This window comes from Sebastes fasciatus, chromosome 20 (genome assembly GCF_043250625.1).
Source record: "Sebastes fasciatus isolate fSebFas1 chromosome 20, fSebFas1.pri, whole genome shotgun sequence".
Taxonomy (NCBI): Eukaryota; Metazoa; Chordata; class Actinopteri; order Perciformes; family Sebastidae; genus Sebastes; species Sebastes fasciatus.
Window position 1 is genome coordinate 10441786 of NC_133814.1, and position 22500 is coordinate 10464285.

Below are 22500 nucleotides of genomic sequence, written 5' to 3' on the forward strand. Positions count from 1 at the left end.
GCAATGTCTACTTATGCCCTTTAATAGCACGGACATTACCAGAGTTTGGATATGATTGGTGAGCAGTTCAACCAAAGAGTGATTTCTCCTTCTCAGACTGTGTTATTTGAATGATAAATGGACTACAGCGCCTTTCTAGTCTTTACACTACATGTCTGCATTCACCCATTGACACACATCCATACACAGATGGCAGAGGCTGCATAGTGATGCCTCACATTTATCCTGCATTTGGGAGGTAATAACCCCCTATATTAGCAACGACTGGTCAGAGGAGTATGATTGTATGTTGTTTACCCGCAGTCAAGGGGAAAGAGTCAAAGAGAAAGAGTATTACAAAAGCGTTTAAGTTCTTGTGTCTTGTATTACTGAGGGTGCTTGCACACCTGTAGTTCAGTTCATTTGGTCAGGACTAAGGTAAAAACAAAACAGAAGATAAATTGTTGTCTTTTAGTTCTGGGTCATGTTCACCTTGTTTTTTTTTTTACAAACAAATCAAGAAGAGGAAACAAATAGTTATACAGGCTGAGTTGTGGGTCCATGTAGCGATGATGGTGCAGGATGATTGTTTGCAAAACTGTCCAATAAATGAGTCGGTCTGTATAACACATAGACTGTATGTACATTTATGTTATAAATTCTTTATATACAGTCTATGGTATAACACAAACCAGACCCAATTCCTACAATCCTGGTTTCCTGTGAAGATGGAAGTTTATTTTGAAAAGACTGTAGGCGTGTAACATGCGTAAACTGACACGTGGTGCTGGACGTTTGTAGGAGAACGCACAAAAAATGCTTTTCGTAAGATATCATACGAACTGTATGAGGATATGTTGCAATGTGACATTACTAAAACAGAACATAACCAGCCATATAAGTGCATTTTTTTGATCTTTATGTTGATAAAAGAAAGAAGAAATGTAGAAAAACAAAACAGGAACAAATGCTAAATCCACCCCCTTCCAGTTGCAGGTTGGAACGATCCTATTAGCACCGTGCTACCATGTGCTTGAGTCTTAGTTACAGTCTAGAAACCCAATCACTAATAAATATCCTCAGACAGCAGTACCATGCTAATGACTTGTTAAAGGTGACCTTACTTGTAACGGTGACTACGTCTGTCTCAAATGGCACTCTGATTCGTCGTACTTCTTCGACTGGATGAGTGTCATCATTCATTACACACCTGTGTCACCGCTTTGGTGCCTTGCAGTCAATAATGTAATACCTGTAAGGAGTTGTAGAAAGGCTGGGGAGATAAAGACGAGGAGGAGGAGGATGCCATGAAAAGATATAGTTTGCATCTGCAGGGGTTCAAGGACATTGAGCAATCTACAGAAGGATTTTTTAATCTGTAGTTTAGCCTCAGATAATAAATAGATTTTGCAGCGGATGCTCGTTGAAAAATCGAAAGGAACAACACAAAAACTCTAATGTTCATTCACACTATTTTTTGCCGTTCTGAAATCAAGCACTGACTCAAAACATTGTTCAGTCCATCAAGTCTTTTCTTGGCTCAGTTCTTCATGTACTTTCACCAATTTTCAACATTATCTGTTGTGAGTTCTCTGTTGCAACCTCTTTGTATCAAGAAAGAGAAAAACAGTGGGGTGAAATCAGTACAGGCTGTGACTCGTCTCTGATGAGCAACTGTCTTCCACCTCAAAATACCACAGATGCTGGCTCTTCATTGGTGAATATCAGCCGATCAACTCAACGACGAGAGGGGTCACAGTTAGGATTAATATTGGATTGTGTTAATACTCCCAGAGGGCCGAGCTGCTCAGGCTGAACCCGTCTCCCTTCAGCGTGCCCCCCTGGTCTCCACGCAGGTATTTGCGGTTCTTGCCACGGATGGCGAGGCGACCGTGCTCCAGGAGCTCCAGAGTGAAATCCTCAGGGGCCTCGCCGTCCGAGCACACCAGCCCAGCGCTGTTCACGTACCAGAACCGGCCGTCCACGCCTGCAAGATTGAACACACAAACAGTAAATCAGCAGCAGCAGCAGCAGTGTGTCAGTGATTCAAAGTGGATTAACAAGAGTGCGATCAAGTAATGCACTACACTTTTTCATTGCTGAAACACAGATTTGTTTGAGAGAAGGGAGCAAAAAAACAAGAAGTAGCGATTAAATCAATCTTGTTTGAGTGGGAAGTACATCCTGACCTTTAATGTTGTACGCCCCGTTACTGAATTGCAGGGTGAAAATGTCGTAGACGGATCTGCTGCCGTCCAGCGTGTTGGAGTTCTTGTGGTGGCAGATGAATCCGTTCTCTCCTCTCAGGATCAGCATGGGTCGGTTGATCAGCTTCAAAGTGAGCTGCTCGTCCTCGCCTGACAAAAGGTGACAGGAAAAGACACATCAGAGGGAACACAAGGTAAATCAGAGGGAGGAGGTATATTAGTGAAGAGATGGGTAGAGGAGAACAAAACCTAAAACTCCCTCTCACCTATAGAATCACTGACAGCCAGCAGCTGGCCGTTCTTCTTGGTGCAGATGTATTTTCCATTGTTAGCCTTGAGTGCCACCTTGTGGCCAAGCCACTCCACTGAAAACATGGAGTTTGCTGTCCTGCAGTTGGGCATCACAGGGGAGAAAATTAGACCCACCTTGCTTTTAAGTGATCATATGTCTTGTTTGAAAAATTTTAATTTGTAAAGAAAGCTAACTAGTAACTCCACCTGTAAGATAAATTAGTGGAGTGAGAATTTCAAGATTTCCCTCTGAAATGTAGTGAAGTAAACGTATAAACTAGCATGAAATTGAAAAATTTAAGTAAATTAAAAGTACCTCAAAATTGTACTTAAGTACAGTACTTGAGTAAATGTACATAGTTACTTTCCACCAATGGAAATATTATGATTACATATTGAATGCATGTTTTTTTTATAAAATCAGATTTGTCAAGATACGTTTAGGGGGTTCAGATCTCACATTACTCAAATCAGTAATTTATCACTACAGTATATGCATGCAAGCAACTATCCCTATTATTTTAATTCTTTCAGTGTTAGTCTTCAATCACTTCTATTTTTAAAAGATTAATTTATGCTAATTTCCATGACTGACTTGCATTTTCAATGTCCCTTTTTCTTGTGTTCTGTGACAATTTTGCATTATTCCTTAAATAAATATCTGCCATTGTGTCGTGAAATACACTTTATTTCTCATAAGTCATTTATTACTATTTACATTTATAACTTGTGAAGTCAGACGTCATAGTTCATGTGGATTAGTGGAAGGTTGCATGTGATTAATGTGGTATTTTTGAGGGATTATTTATCATTTTTTATCAATTCTTGAGTGGTAAAAAATTGTTCGATTTAGCACCAAATCTGTGTAACAATTGGTATCAATGACAAATTGCTGCAACAACGTATGACACAAAAGTGAGCATGGGAATGGCCATCATATACTTCTATCATAATGTTCTAAGCCCTTATACATTTTCAAAATGTATTTTAATTAATTAATTAATTAATAATTTTCTTTAATTGCTGATTTATGACTAGAGCAACATGACACACAGTGCTGAGCTGCATCTCAAATTAATCTTCAGGTTCCCAGCTTTCAGATGATGTACACCACTTCTATGTGGCATCTACTGTTGACCTGCTATCTCCCCCTAAAGACCCCATGTACCCCTCTAAAAAAGACAAAATGGGCCTATGAAAAAGAGGGGTGTATTGGAAAAGGATTAAAGGGGAACTTTTATGTTTCGATAGTGAAGTAACTACAGAACAGTTCCTTTTTGTAAACCCATATCTGCATTATAAAATGTAGAACTGACACATACAGTTAATGATGTATTCACGTTCATATGAGAGCATTCACTCACACTTCAGTGGCAGTGATTTGGATGCCTCCGTGGGCCACCAGATCCCAGTAGTTCCCCTGGCTGGTGCGGAACGTGCACTTCCTGGTTTCCTTGTCGATCTCCATCTGAAACGTCTCCATGTCTGTCTCGTCTTCTTGATTGGCTGCGAGGCTTACTCCTGGGAGGGGCATAGCAAGCATGTGATGTCATTAATACTTCGGCATGAAAACTTGAGAACTATTTAGTGTCTGGACTAGAAATCCATCCATTTTCTGCAGCTCACAATATTTTGTATTAATGGTCACTTTTAGTCATTTTTGAATTGTATTGCAGTAAATCGCATATGTGCAACTACTGGTGAAACTTAAAGGAATACTTCACCCACAACATGACCATTTGTATATCAATTACTCACGCTGTGTTACCTTGAATTCTTGAAGAAAACTTTGTTTTGCTCACAGGCTTCCACGGTGAACAAAGAGTCAAAAAATGGAGAAAAAGTCTTGATGAATTGAAGTAAATGGGGGCTGCGTTTAACAACAACAAAACTATATTAAAAAACATCCGTTTACAAACTCTCACGCAACTCATGCCGTATAATCCAAGTTTGCTCTTGTTAAATGCAGCCCTCATTTACCACAACTCATCAAGACTTTTCTTTATTGTTCGTTCACCGTGGAGGCATTCAAGAAAAACACAGGTCTTCAAGAATTCAAGGCAACACGGGGTGAGTAACTGATATACAAATGGTAATTTTGGGGGTGAAGTATTCCTTTAAAGCTGCATCAATATGTGTATTCACAAAAATACATACTGAATAGGTATAATTTGTGCATGAAATGAAACAAATTCCTCTACAGACCTCTTTTTTTTTTGCTTTCTGGATTCTCAGTGGCGAAAACCAACAAAGTAATTTGGGAAAACGGCGACATAGCGGCTTGCTAATCAGGTTGTATTGTTATGTTTAGCTTGGCCCAGCATGAAAGAGTTGGTAATCACATTTGATCCAGGAATGTTGAGTTATTTTTAAGCGATTCCGTCTTAAACTGCACCCTTGATCCGACCTGCCAAGCATGTACTTTCCTCAGGGGTAAATACATTTTCACTGATTGTGGTTCTGGATGCATTTATGGACAGAATATATATGTAAATAAAATAAATGCACTATATGTATGTGCCCGTGTGGGAAAATCTTCCAGAGACAAGAGATCACACACTAAATGTGTAGATGCTTACAAAAAATATGTGCTATACGGAGATAGCAGAGATAACACTCACACTCTGCATCAATTAAATTGACACCTCTGATTGCCAAACACTTTATAGAAACCACTCAGAAACCAATTATTTTAGCATTTTCATTGCTAACACATCAAACAGGATATTGGTGCCAAACACGTGAGAAACATATCACACAACATCCTTCCCTCTCTGCTTTGGCGGCAGCTTTGCTATTAACCTCTTCTCTGTTTCAGAAGTCCTTTGTGACATAAAAACAGGCCACTACAATATTTTCAAGCGTCAGCATTATCATAAATGTTGGCAGAAAAGAAAGCAATTTCTCACCACCAAGAGACACACTGTAAAAAAGAAAAGTGTAAAATAATGGAAATTTTCCGGCAGTAGGGGCGCCAGAAAATGTCTGTTAAAAAATGGAAAAATACTGTCCGTTAATTAACATAAATAAACTGTAAAAAAAACAGTAATTATCTTTATATAATTAGCCTTTATTACTGTAATTTTACAAGAAATATTTTACTTTTAACATATATTTATTGTTAGAATAGTCATACACCGTAAATCTAAGACCATTTACATATAAATCACAAATGAAACATGTCATTTTATGTTACAAAAGCCCAAATTTACATTAACTCGGAAGTTTTGCAAAAGAAATCTGTATTTTTACAAGAAATATTTTTAGAATTCCATGAAATCCTTTTCTTCTAACATAAATTATTTGTTAAAATAGAGTCATAAACCTCTAAAAAAACAGATTAATTATCTTTAAAAATGATCAAGAAAAGCTTAAATACAGATAATTACGATTGTGATTACAAAAAATACTGTAAATCTAAGACCAATTACATATAAATCCAAAATGAAACATAGTTTTTAAATTTTTTTTCTGTCATTTTATTTTTTTTACAGTGCAGATTGCAGAGAGCTACTGTAAATCCCAAATTAGATGCATCCCAGTACAGTTTCTTAATCCTTTAACAACACTCATTTGAGCTCATCGCCCCCCCCCTCTTATCTCTCCCTGCTCCCCTCTCTGGTCCCCCTTCTCTACCTTCCTCCCTTCCCCCATCTCTCCTCCCTCCTTACCCCTGACCCCCTCTACCCCCTCTACCCCCGCCTCCCACCATCACCCCACCTCCGGCCCTGCCTATCTGCCCTCTTCACAGCGGGGCTCTGATATAATCAGCTTTCAAGTGCTACCCGTCCAATCCCTCAATCCCCTCAATAAAAGAATAAAGGAAAAACAGGAAAAGACCAGAGGATTTTATGGTCCACACTTAGCGGGATGTACAGATAATTACCAAGCCCTCTCAACCCTCCAGCTAACGGAGCGATGGCTGATCAAACATATGGAAAACGTGCCAAAAAATTTAACTGCATTAATGTGCTATTTTGTTTTGTACATCTTAAAAGGACCCAAAGTATACTCTTGTATAGAGGGGACTTTTCTTTAACCAATACGAATCAAACTCTATTTGACAACAGTGCATTAAAAAATAAAAATTATTTAAAGACTGAAACGTCAGAAATGAGGTTATTGGTAACCTACAGGCATGGAAAAATATCATTTTGTCCTCCAAAACGATCATAAAAGGGTAACAAAGAACAATACAATGCTAAACGAGAGTGAATATAAAGCTGGGTTTCCACCAAGAAGTTCCTGGTAATTTTATTCCTGGTACTACTTTACAAGGAACTAAAAGGTTCCTTCAGCCCATTGTTGTCTAAAGACCTGCAAAGATTAGGCAAATTAGTCCATTGACGTATGAAAAAGCAACATGACATGGTCACAGCGGTAAACACACACTAGAGTACTTGTACTTGTACTATCTTGTTTTATGAATGAAGTGGTACACTAGTTGTGTTTGACCAATCAGCGACGGTCACCCATGCAAACTCTTCCCCCGAAAGTTCCCGAACTTCCGGAAAGTACTACCCCTCGACCAGGGCCTTTTTGGGGGATAAAATGTCCCCGGAAAATTAACTTAATTTAGATGCTGGTCCTTGCGGTCGAAACACAATGAGTTCCTCAAAAGGTTCCTAGTTCCGGGGAAAGTTCCTGTGGTGGAAAAGGGGCTTAAGTCTAACAGAGATGAGGCAAGCCATGCAAGTGGTTCAGTGAGGCTGTATTTAAGCACAGCGGTGCAAACACGCTCGCTAGAGGTACAGTATTTAGTACATGTACGAACAAATCTTTAAATTTAATTAAAATTTTCGACATGAACTGAAGGAGAGTTCCTCAGCTGAAGCAGTTCTGTTTCTGTAAAAAACAAAGACTTCTAGAGCATCCATCAGCTTTTGGAAGTCATAGCACCTCCTTCCTTTCCTGCAGCCATAACCATAACAGCTGAAGGCCAAGCATTTCTGGGAAAAAACATGGCTAGTGAAAGCTTCTGGCTTCCCAATTTGGAAATTTGGCCAAGAAAACTATTTGCCCGTTTTGTAGCAGCAAGGTTGAGGCAGTTGCGGTAACCATTTAAGGTTTCCTAATCAGTCCTAACTTGGAAAGCTCATGTGGTCTCAGTTCTGCTTCTAAATGATCTGATTCATAAAAAGCACAAACATGTATTCCTCTATAAATTCACAATAGTGGTAGACCCTCAGAAGGGAATGGATTCTTGTTTTTGAAAATCATTTTATTTTATTTATTATTTATTTTCTATATATTTATTTTCTGTTTATGTGTATCTTCATTTTGTTAGAGGTGCCATTTAACTGTCTAATTGTCTGATTGATACTCTGAAAATGTGTGTTGATTATGGCCCTGTAAGAAAGGGAAAAGTTAAGAGAGAACGGGTGGGAGTGTGGGGGATGTTATGTTTGTTAAAGTAAATCCTGTATTGAATAAATTGCTTAACAATACTGATGTTTGTATTCCTCAGCATCAGTAGCCTCAGCGTACATCTTCATGTCCAGAGCTACTGTCATCAAAACCCTCCAGTATCAAAGAAACCATCATGCACAAAACACAAAGTGAAGATAAGGCTGACAGTGATGTCATTAGATATGCAGGTATTTCGTCATACACCAAAGTATTGGACAAATTAAACAATACACCTCTTTACCGCTAGACTCCGCTAGACCTTGAATGTCTGTACAGAACGTCACGGTAATCCATCTGCTAGTTGTTGAGATATTCAGTTTGGACCAAAGTGTTGGACCAACCGATTGACCAACAATGCCATCCCATGCATGCTGCTAACGTGGCAACCAAAGACAAAGATATGGTCTGCATGTCCTAAGTGAGGTCAACTCAGGTTTCTCCTATATTCTTTGGTGATGTGTTCTTATGGCTTCACAAGTAATAAACCTGAGCCCCCTATGATGCGCTGCATCAAGTGGTTTAAGGCTACCGAGGGATGCATGCATATAAATTACATCTGCATAATCCAACATAGATGCACATTCACGTACCGGTTTGAAGAGCCTGGTTACAGACGGCTTTTTGATTGAAAAAATAAAATAAAAAAAATTCTTCTTAAGATTGTACATCTGTGATTCATGGCTGTGAATCGCATCTGTTTTATGAATCTTTTGGGGCATTTGGCTTTAATTTGATATCTGACCGTAGATACAAACTGGAGGAGGGAGAAAAGGGGATGACTTGCGACAAAGATGTCATGGTTACTGAGCTACCGGGACGCTTTAATCACATCGTATTCACACCCGATAAACTAGGTATCATGAGGTCTTACAACTGGTGAAATTATCATTGATCTTAAGTGCATTTGAAGCATACATTTCTGCCCCTCTACTCCGCACCTATGCCTGGGGGCCCCATCACTCTCATTCTCTCTCATCCCGACTCAATGTCATGCTTTGTCTACCTATTCCATGTGTCCATTTCACACTAATTCAACCCAGAAATGATCCTCCGACAGGGCTCAGCTGGGACCTCGCAGCCGCTTCTCTGATAGATGAGAGGAGAGGGGATGGAGGAAGGAGAGGAGGACGGAGGAAGAGAAAGAAACAGAGAACGGGGGGGAGAAAGAGATTAGATACGCTGAAATCCAAGCCGGCAATCTGAGGATATCAATAGCTGTGTTGATGACCATCTTTGACACAGCAGTTGGTCAAGCATGCGAAATAAGGTGTTGTCATCATAGCCAGGATCGCCGATAAACTATGCAACGGTACGCTCCTAATCAGCACACTACCCGGTGCATCTACACAAACACACACACAAAAAACAGGAGTGCCACATTTTGGACCAGACCCCAGATCCAGCTCCACTTTCCGGCGTTGTCCTACCTGCAGGCTGCAAGTGGAGCAGGCCTAACTAATCCATCAGCGATAGCTGGCTCTGACATCTATTATTAATGGTAAGCTGATGCCACTATCCCCCTGTCCCTTATTTTCCTTCTTTCTCCCAATCCTTCATCCTCCACAACTGCATTTTCTCTTCTTTTTTATTTCAGTCCATTCCTTTTTTTCTCTCTCGCTTATCTGGGCTGTGTGTGTGTGTGTGTGTGTGTGTGTGTGTGCGTGCATGCATGCATCACGTGTGCATGGGTGTATTTGTGTGCATGTGTTCACGTGTGTTAATGGAAAGTTTGTCTCTTTGGACTATCAGCTCCTTTTCACTTTCAGGGCAGAGCGGACCACAGGGAGGCGATGAGAGACAAGATGACAGATCTACACGACATGCTAAGACACACACACACACACACACACACACACACACACACACACACACACACACACACACACACACACACACATACACACACACACATTGCAGGCACTAAAGATAAAGAACAACTCAGGGCAGACAGAAATGCACTCCATTGCTGTTTCTTAAACACTTTTACATCTAAATTCATGCTCTACCTCGTAACAGGTGACCCTCTTTTATTACTAACCCATTTAATCACTTTAAAATAGATAGCCGACGTGACTCCTCTGCGCTAAATGGAGCAGAAACAAAGGTGCTAATATATGTGTAAAGACGAAGGTGACATAAGGGAGGATGAAGAGCCCACCTGTCTCCACACATACTCCTATTCTCCTCAAATCCTTTGAGAGTTGTATCCTCCCTTCTCTGCTTTCCGTTTTCCTCTTCATCCCCTTTAATCATCATGTCGAACACAGAGGTAGAAAGTAACAAGGTGTATTTAAAGATTTCTGAGGCACTAGCATGGATGAATTTTTTTCATTTTGTACTTTTAGTCCAACTTTACGATTTAACCTTTCACCTATAATATAGATTTTTGTGTTTAACAGTTTGTTTCCTTGATTTTCAGCAGCACATCAGCTCTCGCTGACTGACTGACTGACTGACTGACATGCTGGGGGTAACCGGGTTAGATTAGCGGGTTAGAGCGGGACCCGGAGGGGCAGAAGCTTTGGCCCCAGGTGAGAGGCAGCTTGGGTTTCTGAAAGCAGACTCCCCCCCCTCGCCTTCCAGGAACAGGGGCCAACTTCATCAATAATTCAACACACCTCAACTCACCCCTCGCCGCAGCAGGATGGTACGGTTGTGTGTGGGGGCGAGTGTGTCGGAGGAAGATAAAGCTTTTGTTTGTGCAGAACAAGTGTAGGAAGAGAGAGGGAGAGATAGACAGTAACAGAAAAAAATGTGAGCAAGTATTTCTGTCTGTGCATACGTTGGTACATGAAGCTGCTTTGTACACTGCATGCGTTTTATACTGCACCGCATCTTTCAACCAATCAGTTTGCAGTGCTCCCAGTCGTTTGGTTTGTGCCCGAAGCTCCCACTGCTACCCAGGAACAATGAGCAGCGAGAGATTCAGTTACAGCACCCGGGGCTGAAGTAACTCGACCCTGCAGACAAGAATCTGCAGCCTGCGGATGGGTGTCATGGCCAAGTATGCTGACAAGCACTGTTGGTGTATGCTAATCCGCCCCAAATCCAGTTTCAAATCAGACCAGCAAAACCATTTCAACCATCAACACTTGTTCAAGTCCGTCTGTTGCGGCTCTGGTTAGATGAAACGTGATCGTCACAATTACAGTTTTTCTAGTTTAACACTGATCAAAGAACCTTGTTTTTGAGGGAAAACACAACTTTGAAGCCAATGCGGAGCAGGTGTAATCCATCAGTATAGCAGTGTGGTGTCGTGCCTGCACGCTGATCAAATAACCCCAATGGCCCCGTCACAAAACCGAAGAGTAAATACATAATACAGTATCAACACTGCAAAGCATATAGGTTACGAGCAGCTGTGTCAGTAAGCCCTAGGGGCAAAAGAGTGTTAACACCATTACCCAACAAAGCCAGGAGGTACATTTGAGAGGGAATGAAAGGGGCTTTTCGAACAGATCACCATTTATGATAGATGATTTGGCGTATTTGAGTATCCACCGTTTTAGGAACACTACACCTTTTCTGACAATGTTCATTTTTCACATTAAAGGGCCAGTGTGTAGCATTTACAAGAATCTATTGGTAGAAATGGAATATAATATTAATAATAAGTATGTTTTCTTTAGTGTATAATCACCTGAAAATGCAAATCACAGTGTTTTCGTTACTGTAGAATGAGCAGTTTATATCTACATACAGAGCGGGTCATTTACACGAAGCTGGCTGCCGTGTTTCTACAGTAGCCCAGAACGTACAAACCAAACACTGGCTCTAGAGAGGGCCATTCGTGTTAACGCGTCGGCCGCCGTAATTCTCCAACACACTAGGCACGCGGTAGAAGTTTCTGTTGGTTGCAATCTGCAATCTCACCACTAGATGTCGCTAAATCGCAAATACTGCACCTTTAAAACTCATTCATGCCAAAAAAAATTGCAAATTGTTGTCGAGAAGTCTATTTCTGTAGTTATTCCCAACATGGGTGCACAATAAATCTGTCACGAGTGTGAGACTTAACAGTGGACTGACCTAAATCCATTGCAGCCCTAAAACGAATGACGTGTTCGTCTCAGGTCGCCCAGATTAGGCTGATAGTCTCCCATATCAGCCTCATCTATCTTGTTTTCCTAGAAAGATTCAATTATCCTATGTGGTGTCGATGCATGCTGATGTGCAGACTACATTACCCATAATTACCATGCATCCCTTATCAGTTGTCAATCATTAGAGAGTGGCCTATGCCCTCAATCATGCATATTAAGCATGCCCACTTCCTGTGAATTGTACGCTCAGTTTCCCGGGGGCGTATCAGTGCACAGTATGTACTCTATACAGGCTAGTAGTAGTAACTGTAGTAGTTGTAGTATTTGTTGCCCCTCTGCTTCGATGTAGGTCAGTGTGTGTCACCTAAAGGCTCATGTAACCACCCTCAGTGGCACATAGGGTCAGCCTTTGGCCATTTAATCAGACATTTGGGATCCTGTGTAAGACTTTAGGGAAGCTGTAAGAGCTGTGGCTTGTGAATGCATGCAAGGCCTCACCTGGCAAAACCAACTGCTGATGTGTCTGTGTTTTCCTTACCTTGTCTTATGGAGACGTATCGCCCATTGGCAGCCGTCAGAACCACCTGTGGGTGGCTCTCCTCTAGGTCAAACAGTTCATCTTTGCCCGGCTTGGAGCACCGTCCAGACCTCAGGGTTCCCGTAGGCCCCATGGGAGACAAATACTTCCCCTCGCAGTCTTTAAAGGCCAGCTTCCCACACTTCAGCTCCAGCGTGTACGCCGTGGCCCTCCCGCTCTCCGTCAAGAGCTTCCCGTCGTTGCTGAGGAAGCGGCTGTCGCAGGTTTTGAGGCAGTACTTCCCGTCCAAGTAGACGAGTGTCAGGAGCGCTGCCACACCCCAGGGGATGTTCATATCCACGGCGATTTCCCCATCCTCCATAGAGAGGTGGGCGTAACGCTTGCGGGCCACAGACAGCAGGTTGGCTTGTGGATGCAGAGCCAGGTGCACCGCCCACAGCTCGGCGTCTGTTATCAGCTGGGCAAAGCAGGACAGGTAGTCCCGAGAGCCGCCGAAGAAGCGGAGGTGCTGCTCGGACTGCAGGGCCCAGCGACCGTCCGATTGAGCCACGATGAGGAAGCGGCAGTCTGAGTTTTGCCCGTCAGCCTCACAGGTGACTTTGCCGTCCTTGTCGGAGGCCAGGTAGCGTCCCAGGTGGCTGCGCAAGTAGACCATCTGGGTGTCCTGGGAGTCCTGCTCCAGAGTCCATATCTGCTTCTTCTTCAGGCTGGGTGCTGACGCATTCAACTGAGAGACAAGGAAATGTTGCAACATAAAAGCATGAACACTTTTTTTTATCCTTAGATTTATGTTACAGTTCTTCTTTTATAATGGATGACATGTTTGTACCTTGAAGCCAAAGGCCTCAGCAGTGAGGTAGCGACCCTCGTGGTTGATTAGACCAAACTGCAACTTCAAGGGACGGTTCCCATTAGCCGGCATCTTCACCTGTGGATTCAGGAATGTAACAGAAAGGAGAACAAGCGGTGAGACAAGTTAGGGATGGAAGAAACAGTGGGAAAGGAGAAAGAGACCTGGCGTGGGATGCAGGAGTGAGGGGTATGCATAAAAAAGGAGGAGGGGGTATAAAGGTTTTTTTAAAGAGGTGAGGAATAAGGAAGGGGATGAAGTCATGGAGAATGATGAAATGAGAAAGTCTTAAAGACAGGAAATCAATTCATTAAGGTACAGTATATAAAGCACTCTCAAGACCGCAAATTCCTTCCCCCGCCCATGCCTTCATTATACATTTTTCCAGCTACAGCCTCCTAATTTACTTACTGTGGTTTTTGTGGCTTCCCCTCTGCAGTTTCTGCGGCTCTAATTCCAGCTCCCAGATTTAAGAGGCTTCTTTTGCCAAGCGTCCTCTTGTAATTCTTTCTCTCTCCTCTCCTCTCCTCCGTCTCTTGCTGGTTCTGTTGATGGGGTCTCCCAGCTCCACTAACTCTCCTCACCCTAATCAGGCAGCAAAGACTTGAGTCAACTTTGATCTCTCTTTAGTCCGGCGTCAACCTCTCTTTCTCTAATTTTGTTCTTTACTGCTTATCTCCACTTCTGCAGCCGACCCTCTCTTGTTGAGCAGTGCTCTCTCGTCCAGCCTCACTCCTGTTCTTGCTTGACTTGTTATTCACCCTGAAGGCTCAATCACCTGGTCCCCCCTGACTAGCCTTCCCTGGGGTTTCGTTTTTTCCCCTCCTTTGGGCGACTAACTGTGGATCACATCAAATAGACTGACCTTCTTCTTCTTCTTCACCTTCCTTGAAGTCCAGGTTCCTCACACAAAAGTTTGATCAGTGAAGAAGAACATCCTCGGCGGTCCTGCAAATTTTATGCTAGCGCATTGAAGGACTCCTTCACTCTTCCCCTAAACATAAGCCGTCCATCACAGACGAACTCGGCAACAAAGGGCGCTTGCCTCTGTAGTCTTAAGCCTCTCTCTGTCGCTTTTTCCTCCCATCCTCTCCTTCTCTCTCTCCGCCTTTCTCTAACCTGCCATGTGTATAATCCTGCCTTTCTCTGCGCTTTATTCGGAGCTCTGCACTTTGCCTCTTTCTGTGACACATAAAGACAGGTAAGTAGAAACAATGCGCGCACACACATGCACGCACGGCGCCGGGTAACCAGAGCACTCCCCGTGCCTTTGGGGTAGTTGCCTGAGTGCAGCTCTCCTTACGTGCCTATGCCGGGGGTTTAGTTACACACCTTCTCTGATTGCAAGCTCTCTGGGTCGGTCCTAATGGGAGATGTGTCTGAGAGGCCGAGGGAGTCGCACTTTACATCCGAATTTGGGAGACAAGCAAAAGGAAAGGAGATGGCGGGTGTTGTAAAGGAAACAATAATAAGCTAATCAACATATGGGGTTTTGAATGACTGAGTGTGTGTGTGCAGCGAGTGCGCCTGCATGCATGTGTGTGTGTGTGTGTGTGTGTGTGAGTAATCAACCTTGCCAATCAGCCTATTATAAGTCTTCTTTGCAAAGTAAACAGACGTGTCTGTTCCTGAATCCATCTAATCCTGAACCCAATCATCCCAACCTGGCTAATCTACCGGCACGACCCCTCCCCTCCCTGCTCCTCACACACACACACACACACACACACACACACACACACACACACACACACACACACACACACACACACACACACACACACACACACACACACACACACACACACACACACACACACACACACACACACACTCGCACACACGCTCCCCCTTCTGCTTGTCAATGGCTATAAACATACACGTAGACTCACTGACCCACAGCAACATGCGTGCAATCACCACACACACACACACAAAGGTCAGCGGAGGGTCTCGAGATTCATGGTAAACACCACCACCCACCCAAAGATTTACTCCTCCTGACCCAGACTTGAACTGCTGCACTTTACGCAAAATGTGATAAACAATGCATGTCACACACACACACACACATACGTACACACAAACACAGATATTGAAGGACATGAGTGCTGTAATTGAGTGTGTGAACACTAAACAGACGTTCACTGCACATTTCTGAGATGCTGACTTAGATCGGCTTCCCAGTTGCAAGCCCGAAACGTTGCTGCTGTGCTTTTTTTCTCTGCTAGTTTTATCCCCACAGTATGTAACTAATATAGCTTTGTAGATACGATCAGAAGACAGGATCAGACCTGCCTCTGCAAAAAAGAAAACAGATTTCAAAATCAACTATCCAAATACCCTACTATCATGAACATGATCCCTTTTAACCCTCACGATATTTAAATAGGAACCTTAGAAATGCTTCAAAATGTCCTAGAACCAACACCGGAATCAGACATGAAGCCAAACCTGTGGCTAATTGTGTTGCTTTTTTTTAATAATTAAATAATAATTATAGTTTTACTGGTTGCTGTAATGCAGTAGGCACTGGTTATTTGGTTTCTACTTGTTACTTTTTAATTATAACAGTTCATAAATGATGTTGTCCATTACAAAATGCTTCATTTTTTTGGAGAGTTTTGAAGGCCTGGAGATGATTTAGGCTGACGCTGACACGTGTATGTGTGTCATATCTTTTTAATAATGGCCATATGATAATGAAAAGTGTTCATTAAAATGCTGACTCTTCACATCAGCATTTATATCAACTGAGAATATTTAATGAGACTTCATTCAAAAACAAAATGTTGTATTGGTGACTATTAAAGGCCTATTACCAACTGTTTCAGCAAATAAAAAAACTAAAATTGCAATACTGACAACTAAGTAGTTGTTAGTGGTGACTATAAGATGAGGACAACTAAATTATTTGTATTGACTGTTGACTGACTGGTACTAGTAAGGGGTACAGTGAGCCGGTCATTGTTGTGAAATAAACCCCGACAGCGCGATAACGCACAGGTCTCACATCGCCCTGAATGGGTTTATTTCACAACGATGACCCGCTAGCTGTACATTATCCCGCTTATTACACGGCTACTTACTTCAGATATCAATAATTTGACACAAAAATGGTCCTCCAGAGTCCGACATCAGAACTGCGCCCATAGCAACGGTCTGTTATAAAGAAATAACAGACCGCAGAACACCGTGATTGACCAATCAGAATTGAATCTTCAACAAAGCTGTGTAATAAGTAAGTGTGCAGGTTCTTTACTACACAAGGCTCTACTGCTCAGCCTTCAGATGGCGTTGCTGCTCTGCAGACAGGAGGTCCCAGCCCGTTCTCATTCCCAGGGCGTCAAATACCAACGCTTTGTCACGGCGTTAGATACCGTCACATAAGGCACCCTTTAGGTATTTTAAAGAGCAAAACAAGACGCACAGGGCGGGCAGGGAGGAAGGGGCCCAACAACACAGGGCTTTCATCCAGGAGGCCGCTGTTTGTGTCCCGTGCGCAACGTTTCACTTTACAATCAGCTGTTGTTTCCTGTCCTGTGTTCACAACATCCAGTCACATTTTCACTGTAAAAACGTAGTAATTTTAAGCCCAACCATGTTGTTTCTTCCTAAACCTAACCTAACTAAGTGGTTTAGCCTATATTATGTAGTACATCAGGACATTTGAAAAACACTGCAGTCCATCTGTGTGTTCATAAACACACTTAATGATGTGGAGGAATCTCATCACTAAAAAACGTTCAGTTTGCCTCTCTACTTGGATAAGATGTTGGTAAGAAGAGCTGCATCGTGCATATGTGTGTATATGTGTGTAACAACACTCCTTATCTTTAAAATAACACAAATAAATTGGAAATCAGATCATCACATTCCCCCATGCCTGAAATCCTCATCGGGGAAACATCTGCTGTCTCCCTCTCTCTCTCTCTATAAAACCACAAACATGCGTGCGACACACACACACAGAAAACACACTTGGAGAAAAAAAGGAGGCGCAGACAGACACAAATCAAAAAAAGTCATATACTGTTATTGTTATCAGTGCTATTATTTTCATTACTATCACTATTATCACTATTACTGTACTTCCTCCTCATATGTGTCCTATCCCACGCATCATTAGCTCGCTCTCCGTGGCCCCCGGGGGCTGCGTCATCGTCTGCTGTTGTGCCGGCGCTCCTGCTGCCGTCGGCACGGTGACGCCTGTCGATAGCCAACCAGATGTTTTTTTTTTTTCTACTCCTTATTCCGGGACGGCGGCTGTGCAAGGTTCACCGTGGCAACCGTGGAATGGTGCTTTAGAAGCCATTACAGCGGTCCTCTGATGACACTCAAATAGCTATCATTACACCTCCTCCAAGGAGACACAGAGGGAGGAGGGAGGGAGGGAGAGAGGGAGGGGAGAAGGGAAGGATGGATGGGTGAAGGCTATATAGGAGGAGAGGAAGAGAGGTAGTGGAGGAGAAGATGAAGAGCAAGGAGAAGGAAGGGGGAAACAGCTGAAAGGTGACCAGTGGGAGACGGGTTAAGGGTGTAGGGAGACGGGGGGGGAGAATCGGCAAATTGCACAGGCAGACAGGGATGGGAAACCACGTTAGAGATATAGGAGGTGCATGGAAGAAGGGATGAGAGGCGAAGGGAGTGACTGAGGGAGAAAATGGGGAATTCAAAATGACCGTTCTGAGTTAACAGCCTCCAGCCTTTTTCTACCCTATTAAGTTCTATTCTGCCATTACTTGGGACTGCGGGGGGCTGCCTCATACCCCACAGTGCCCCCCTACTCTCACAGACACCCCCTCCCTACACACACTAACACATCCACAAATACACACTCCCTTCCATACTCTTCCTCCAGTCATCCTCTTCCTCCCTTTTTCCACTTTATAAGTAATTCTCCTCCCGCCTCACTCTCTCGTCTTCAGTTCAATTCCAGAGGTTGTGAACTGAATGAAAGAGAGATCACCTGGATCAATCTTTGAGGCCACTGCTTGTCCTTGTTGTTGCAAAAAGCAAAAAAAACAAGCTGTAAGGTTGTTTTTGCTGCTTTCTAGCTTTGTTCACTTTCCTTCCTCTCTATCCCTGACACATCAACTAGTATCAGGACCCAAATTTGTACCAAACACTGGGAGTTTGCGATACATGGAAACCTTGTTTGTACGACGACCATGTCGGAAATCAAAAGGAAAAAGGGAAGGAAATGGGGAAAACCCACACACTGGTGCATATTCTGAGTGCTTTTAGACTGATTTGTCATATTTGAGGTATAAATGTACCTGCTTTAGTGTGAAAAAGAGTGAAAAGGGTATAAAAAAAAAGTTGTTTGCATATAATTTAAATCCTAAGATTGAGAACGCCTGACACAAATGTTTACCGAGAAGTAGGGCTGAACCGAATGCTTGGAATCTTCAAAACTTTGACTGCAGCCATGGTATTCGACCTCCAAATCTCTATTCAAATGCCTCGTTTTTAAAATGTTTTAATTTTTTTATATGTAAGTATGTAATAATAATGTATAAATTCCAAAATAGCACATGAATTAAGGAATAACCCCACAACATTATTAATTATTCATATTCAGCGACAATTATTAGCAGTTATTCTCAGACGGATACCGCTGTTTGTTGTGCGTAGAGGTGCATGTGTGTACAGTAGTGCGGCAGTGGTACTGAAACGGGGGAGATGGAGACAGACAGAAGAACATGTCAGCCTGCTGCGCCGCGAAGCTTCGAATACCTTCGAAGATTTCTCACCGAAGCTTCGAAGCCTAAAAAATGGTATCCGGGACAGCCCTACCGAGTCTGAGGATGCTGCCACCTACAAGAGCTTCAGTGAAATCACTATTTGACTGAAATGTCAGTGAAAAAAGGGGGACATGCTTTTACATGTGAAACCTGTCCTGTAACTGTCCATCAACTTTTTCTGTTTTTCTTTTTCGACATCTTCCTCTTTCCCTCATCAACAAACCTCCACCGTCTTCTTCCCACGTCTATTCTCCTTACACATTGGAGGACATCTCAGACTTTTTAAAGGAGAAACTTGACCCCCCCCCAAAAAAACTACAACGATAAAACAGTATTGTCCACAAAAAGCAACAACAGATTCCTACCATGCAGGGGCGGCTGTGGCTCAGGGGTAAGGCAGGTCATCACGAGGTTGACGGTTCGATCCCCGGCTCCCTTCTGTCCACATGTCGAAGCGTCCTTGAGCGAGACACTTTACAGCAGACACTGCTCCTAAAATGATTAGGATGGATGAAATGGAGAGGTCAAATGTCACGTATGTACCTGTATGTATGTGACGAATGACATCAAGTTTAAAGAAACATACCAGGTGGTGTCGGTGTGATGGATGGATAGTAACTTTATTGATCCCGAGGGAAATTCAAGTTTCCAGCATCACAGTTCCATAGTGCAAAACATGTTAGTAAAAAGGCAGTAAAAAAGTTAGTAGTACAAAGTACAAAAAAATATACCAGATATAAAAATACAAGGAGATGAAGAAAAACTGTTAAGGGTGCAGGGTAACAGCTGTGATACAGGACTATTAAAAAAGTGCAGAAGAGACTGTTAAAAATGAGTATAGTGCAGGGTAAATTAATGTTAACACAACTATTCAATTGCAATAACAAAACAAACGTTTTAACCACTTTTTTTTTTTTATTTGTATGCATGTTGAAACAGTTGCATCCTCACACACACCTTGACTTGACCTGGCATGCTCACAGTTGTAATCCCCAAAGCCACCACAGGGAGGCGGTGTCAGCCTTCTCCTTTGGCTCCTTTATATGAGAACCTTTGCCTATATATTTTTTGGAGGTTAAAAAAAAAGAGGGAGAAGATTGATGCGTGGTTTGTCAGTGTTGGTGCCTGTGTGACTGCATAGCGTAGGAGGGAATGACTTTAGTGCTATTTAAAATGGCTGCTTTTAATGTCTCCTTTTTTTTTTTTTTTGGAGGGGGGGCTTTTTGCAAGAACTGAAAGGCGTCAACAACACGTGCAGCGTTATCAACTGTAAAACATCAGTGCAATTAAAAGGAGAGGAGGAGGAGGGATATTTCCCCATGTTTCAATCATTTCCAGAGTCTGTTTCTCTGCCATGTAATGCAGCCTTGTACATGGCATAACAGGAGCAGGTTTGACCCACACTTTTAGAGCCTGAACGTGTGAATGTGGGTTATACCTCACTGCTAAGCATGCATTTCTCATGTGCTTTTAATCCCATTGGTTTTCTTGCATGCTGATTTGATTATGATCAGGGCGACACACACGCACGCTTGCAAAAAAAAAAGGCTGCAGCTCCATGTGCTCCTCTCCACTATGCTTCACTATATTACCCTTTTTTCTTTTAAATGTGTCTGAAACGAGGCTTTGAAGCAGTCCCGGATTAACTGATGTATCGCGTTTCTAAAAACAAACCGCCTCTGAATCATTCATTAATTCACATTTGGCTATTACAGTGCGGGTTTTGTGTTTTATGAGCAGAGCAGCTCAGTTCCTGTGTGGTAGGAAAGAGTTAATAACAACGCTCTAAACGTGATGAGTGAGGGGGACTCTGTGAGAAAGCAGCGAGCCAATCAGCGTCGAGATTAACACCTTGCAAGGCTGTGATTGGCCACAAGCCTGGTCCGTTGTTGTTTGGAACTCAAAACCCACGTGGGGGCGCGAACCCTCATTTGAGCTCTCATTGGCTGAGCCTCCACACTCAAGACCCGCCCACAGAGTCTCGCTCTGTGATTGGCCGAGCTGCCGCATTGACTCCGCCCCCTCTCTCTCCCACTCCTTCAGCCTTGTTTTTCCGTCCGCGAGGAAAAGGAAATATCCCTCTCGCGAGCTCCATGGGCTCGCGCGGGCAGCCGCATTCGACGTCGCCGGGCGACGAGTCTCCCGTTAGTTCCTTTTAGCGCCAATTTTTCCCGCGACGTTTTGCTCTGTCTGTCTCTGCTGCTTCATGTTCTCTCTTCATAGAGCAGCAGCCTCTGTACCGGACACACACACACACACACACACACACACACACACGTCCATGTTCATATGTGCAGCTTTGCAGTGACAGGACCATTAACCTTTAATGAATTAATTATATTACTAAAGATTAACAGGCAAGGGAGCTTAATCAAATTTGGTGTGTGAGAGTATAGCCTCTGGCCCCTATCTATCTATCTATCTATCTATCTATCTATCTATCTATCTATCTATCTATCTATCTATCTATCTATCTATCTATGTCCTAAGTCCTTTTAACTTTGCCTCCTAACAATTATATTAGTCTGCAACATTAAAATATACGGATGTCTTATTATAAGACTTATTACAATGTAAATTTGGTTACTAAGAAACATTAAATGTGCAGTTGCAGTTTAGATAAAGCGCTTGATTTAAAGGGACTGTTTGTAACTTCTTACACGTATAAATCACCCGGGTCGGTGTCCCATGCGCGCTTGTGTGTGGCTACACTGTTCAGACTCAGACTCCAACACAAACTACACGGAAGTACCAAAACCGCAAAGTTATATGTAGTGAAGCCCGTCTTACAAAACAGTGTTGGCCGCGGTCGGAGGACGCGGGGGAGACCGTAGCTTTGGTCTCCAGGGCCGGAGTCTCTGATGTACTCTGCTCCTCTGCCTGCTTGCCTTCACTCAGCTCGCTCCACCTCACGTGCATGCGCGTCCCTTTAAAGGGACTGTTTGTAAGAATCTGAAATGCTTGTTAACAGCGGCACCTGTGGCCGTTAAGTCAACGAAAGTCAGCATCCTGTTGCTCGTGCTTGTGCTCGCTCTACATAGACATGAACGAGCATCGCTCAAAACAGTGAGACGACACACGTCAGCTAAAACCACAATATCACTCTATATTTCAGCTGCTTGGCAGTAATGTTAGCTGACCAGACGGAGGTCTTTCCACGAATCACTGCTGATCCTAGTGTTGGCTTTTCCTGCTTCAGCCTCGGGGGGAACAGGGGAGACACCGGCACCCGGTCGGGGACGATAACGTTTCTCGCTGCGGAGCCCCGTCACTTCACAAGACACGGAAAACCTCTGTTGGTCTGGAGGAGCTGCAGCAGTTATTTATGCACAAACATCCACTGTACATTCACTAGATATTCTCAGAGCTACGAACTCTTCTGCAGTGTGGAGTGTGCGCGCATGAACGTGAGGTGGAGCGAGCTGAGTGAAGGCAG

The 22500-nt window shown here is 43.1% G+C and overlaps 1 protein-coding gene across 1 annotated transcript in view; it reads right to left on the reverse strand.

Annotated features, from left to right (window-relative positions):
• Positions 1-1427: 1427 nt before the first annotated feature.
• The window catches only part of fscn2b (fascin actin-bundling protein 2b, retinal), a 56693-nt gene continuing 35620 nt past the window's right edge, over positions 1428-22500 (reverse strand). The window contains exons 2-9 of the mRNA XM_074619715.1: positions 20022-20121; positions 19430-19556; positions 13297-13395; positions 12468-13194; positions 3842-3998; positions 2453-2574; positions 2169-2336; positions 1428-1966 (exon numbers count right to left, since the gene is read on the reverse strand). Of these exons, the coding sequence (XP_074475816.1) occupies positions 1761-1966; positions 2169-2336; positions 2453-2574; positions 3842-3998; positions 12468-13194; positions 13297-13395; positions 19430-19432 (1482 nt within the window). The 5' untranslated portion in view covers positions 19433-19556; positions 20022-20121 and the 3' untranslated portion in view covers positions 1428-1760. The remainder of the gene's footprint in view (positions 1967-2168; positions 2337-2452; positions 2575-3841; positions 3999-12467; positions 13195-13296; positions 13396-19429; positions 19557-20021; positions 20122-22500) is intronic.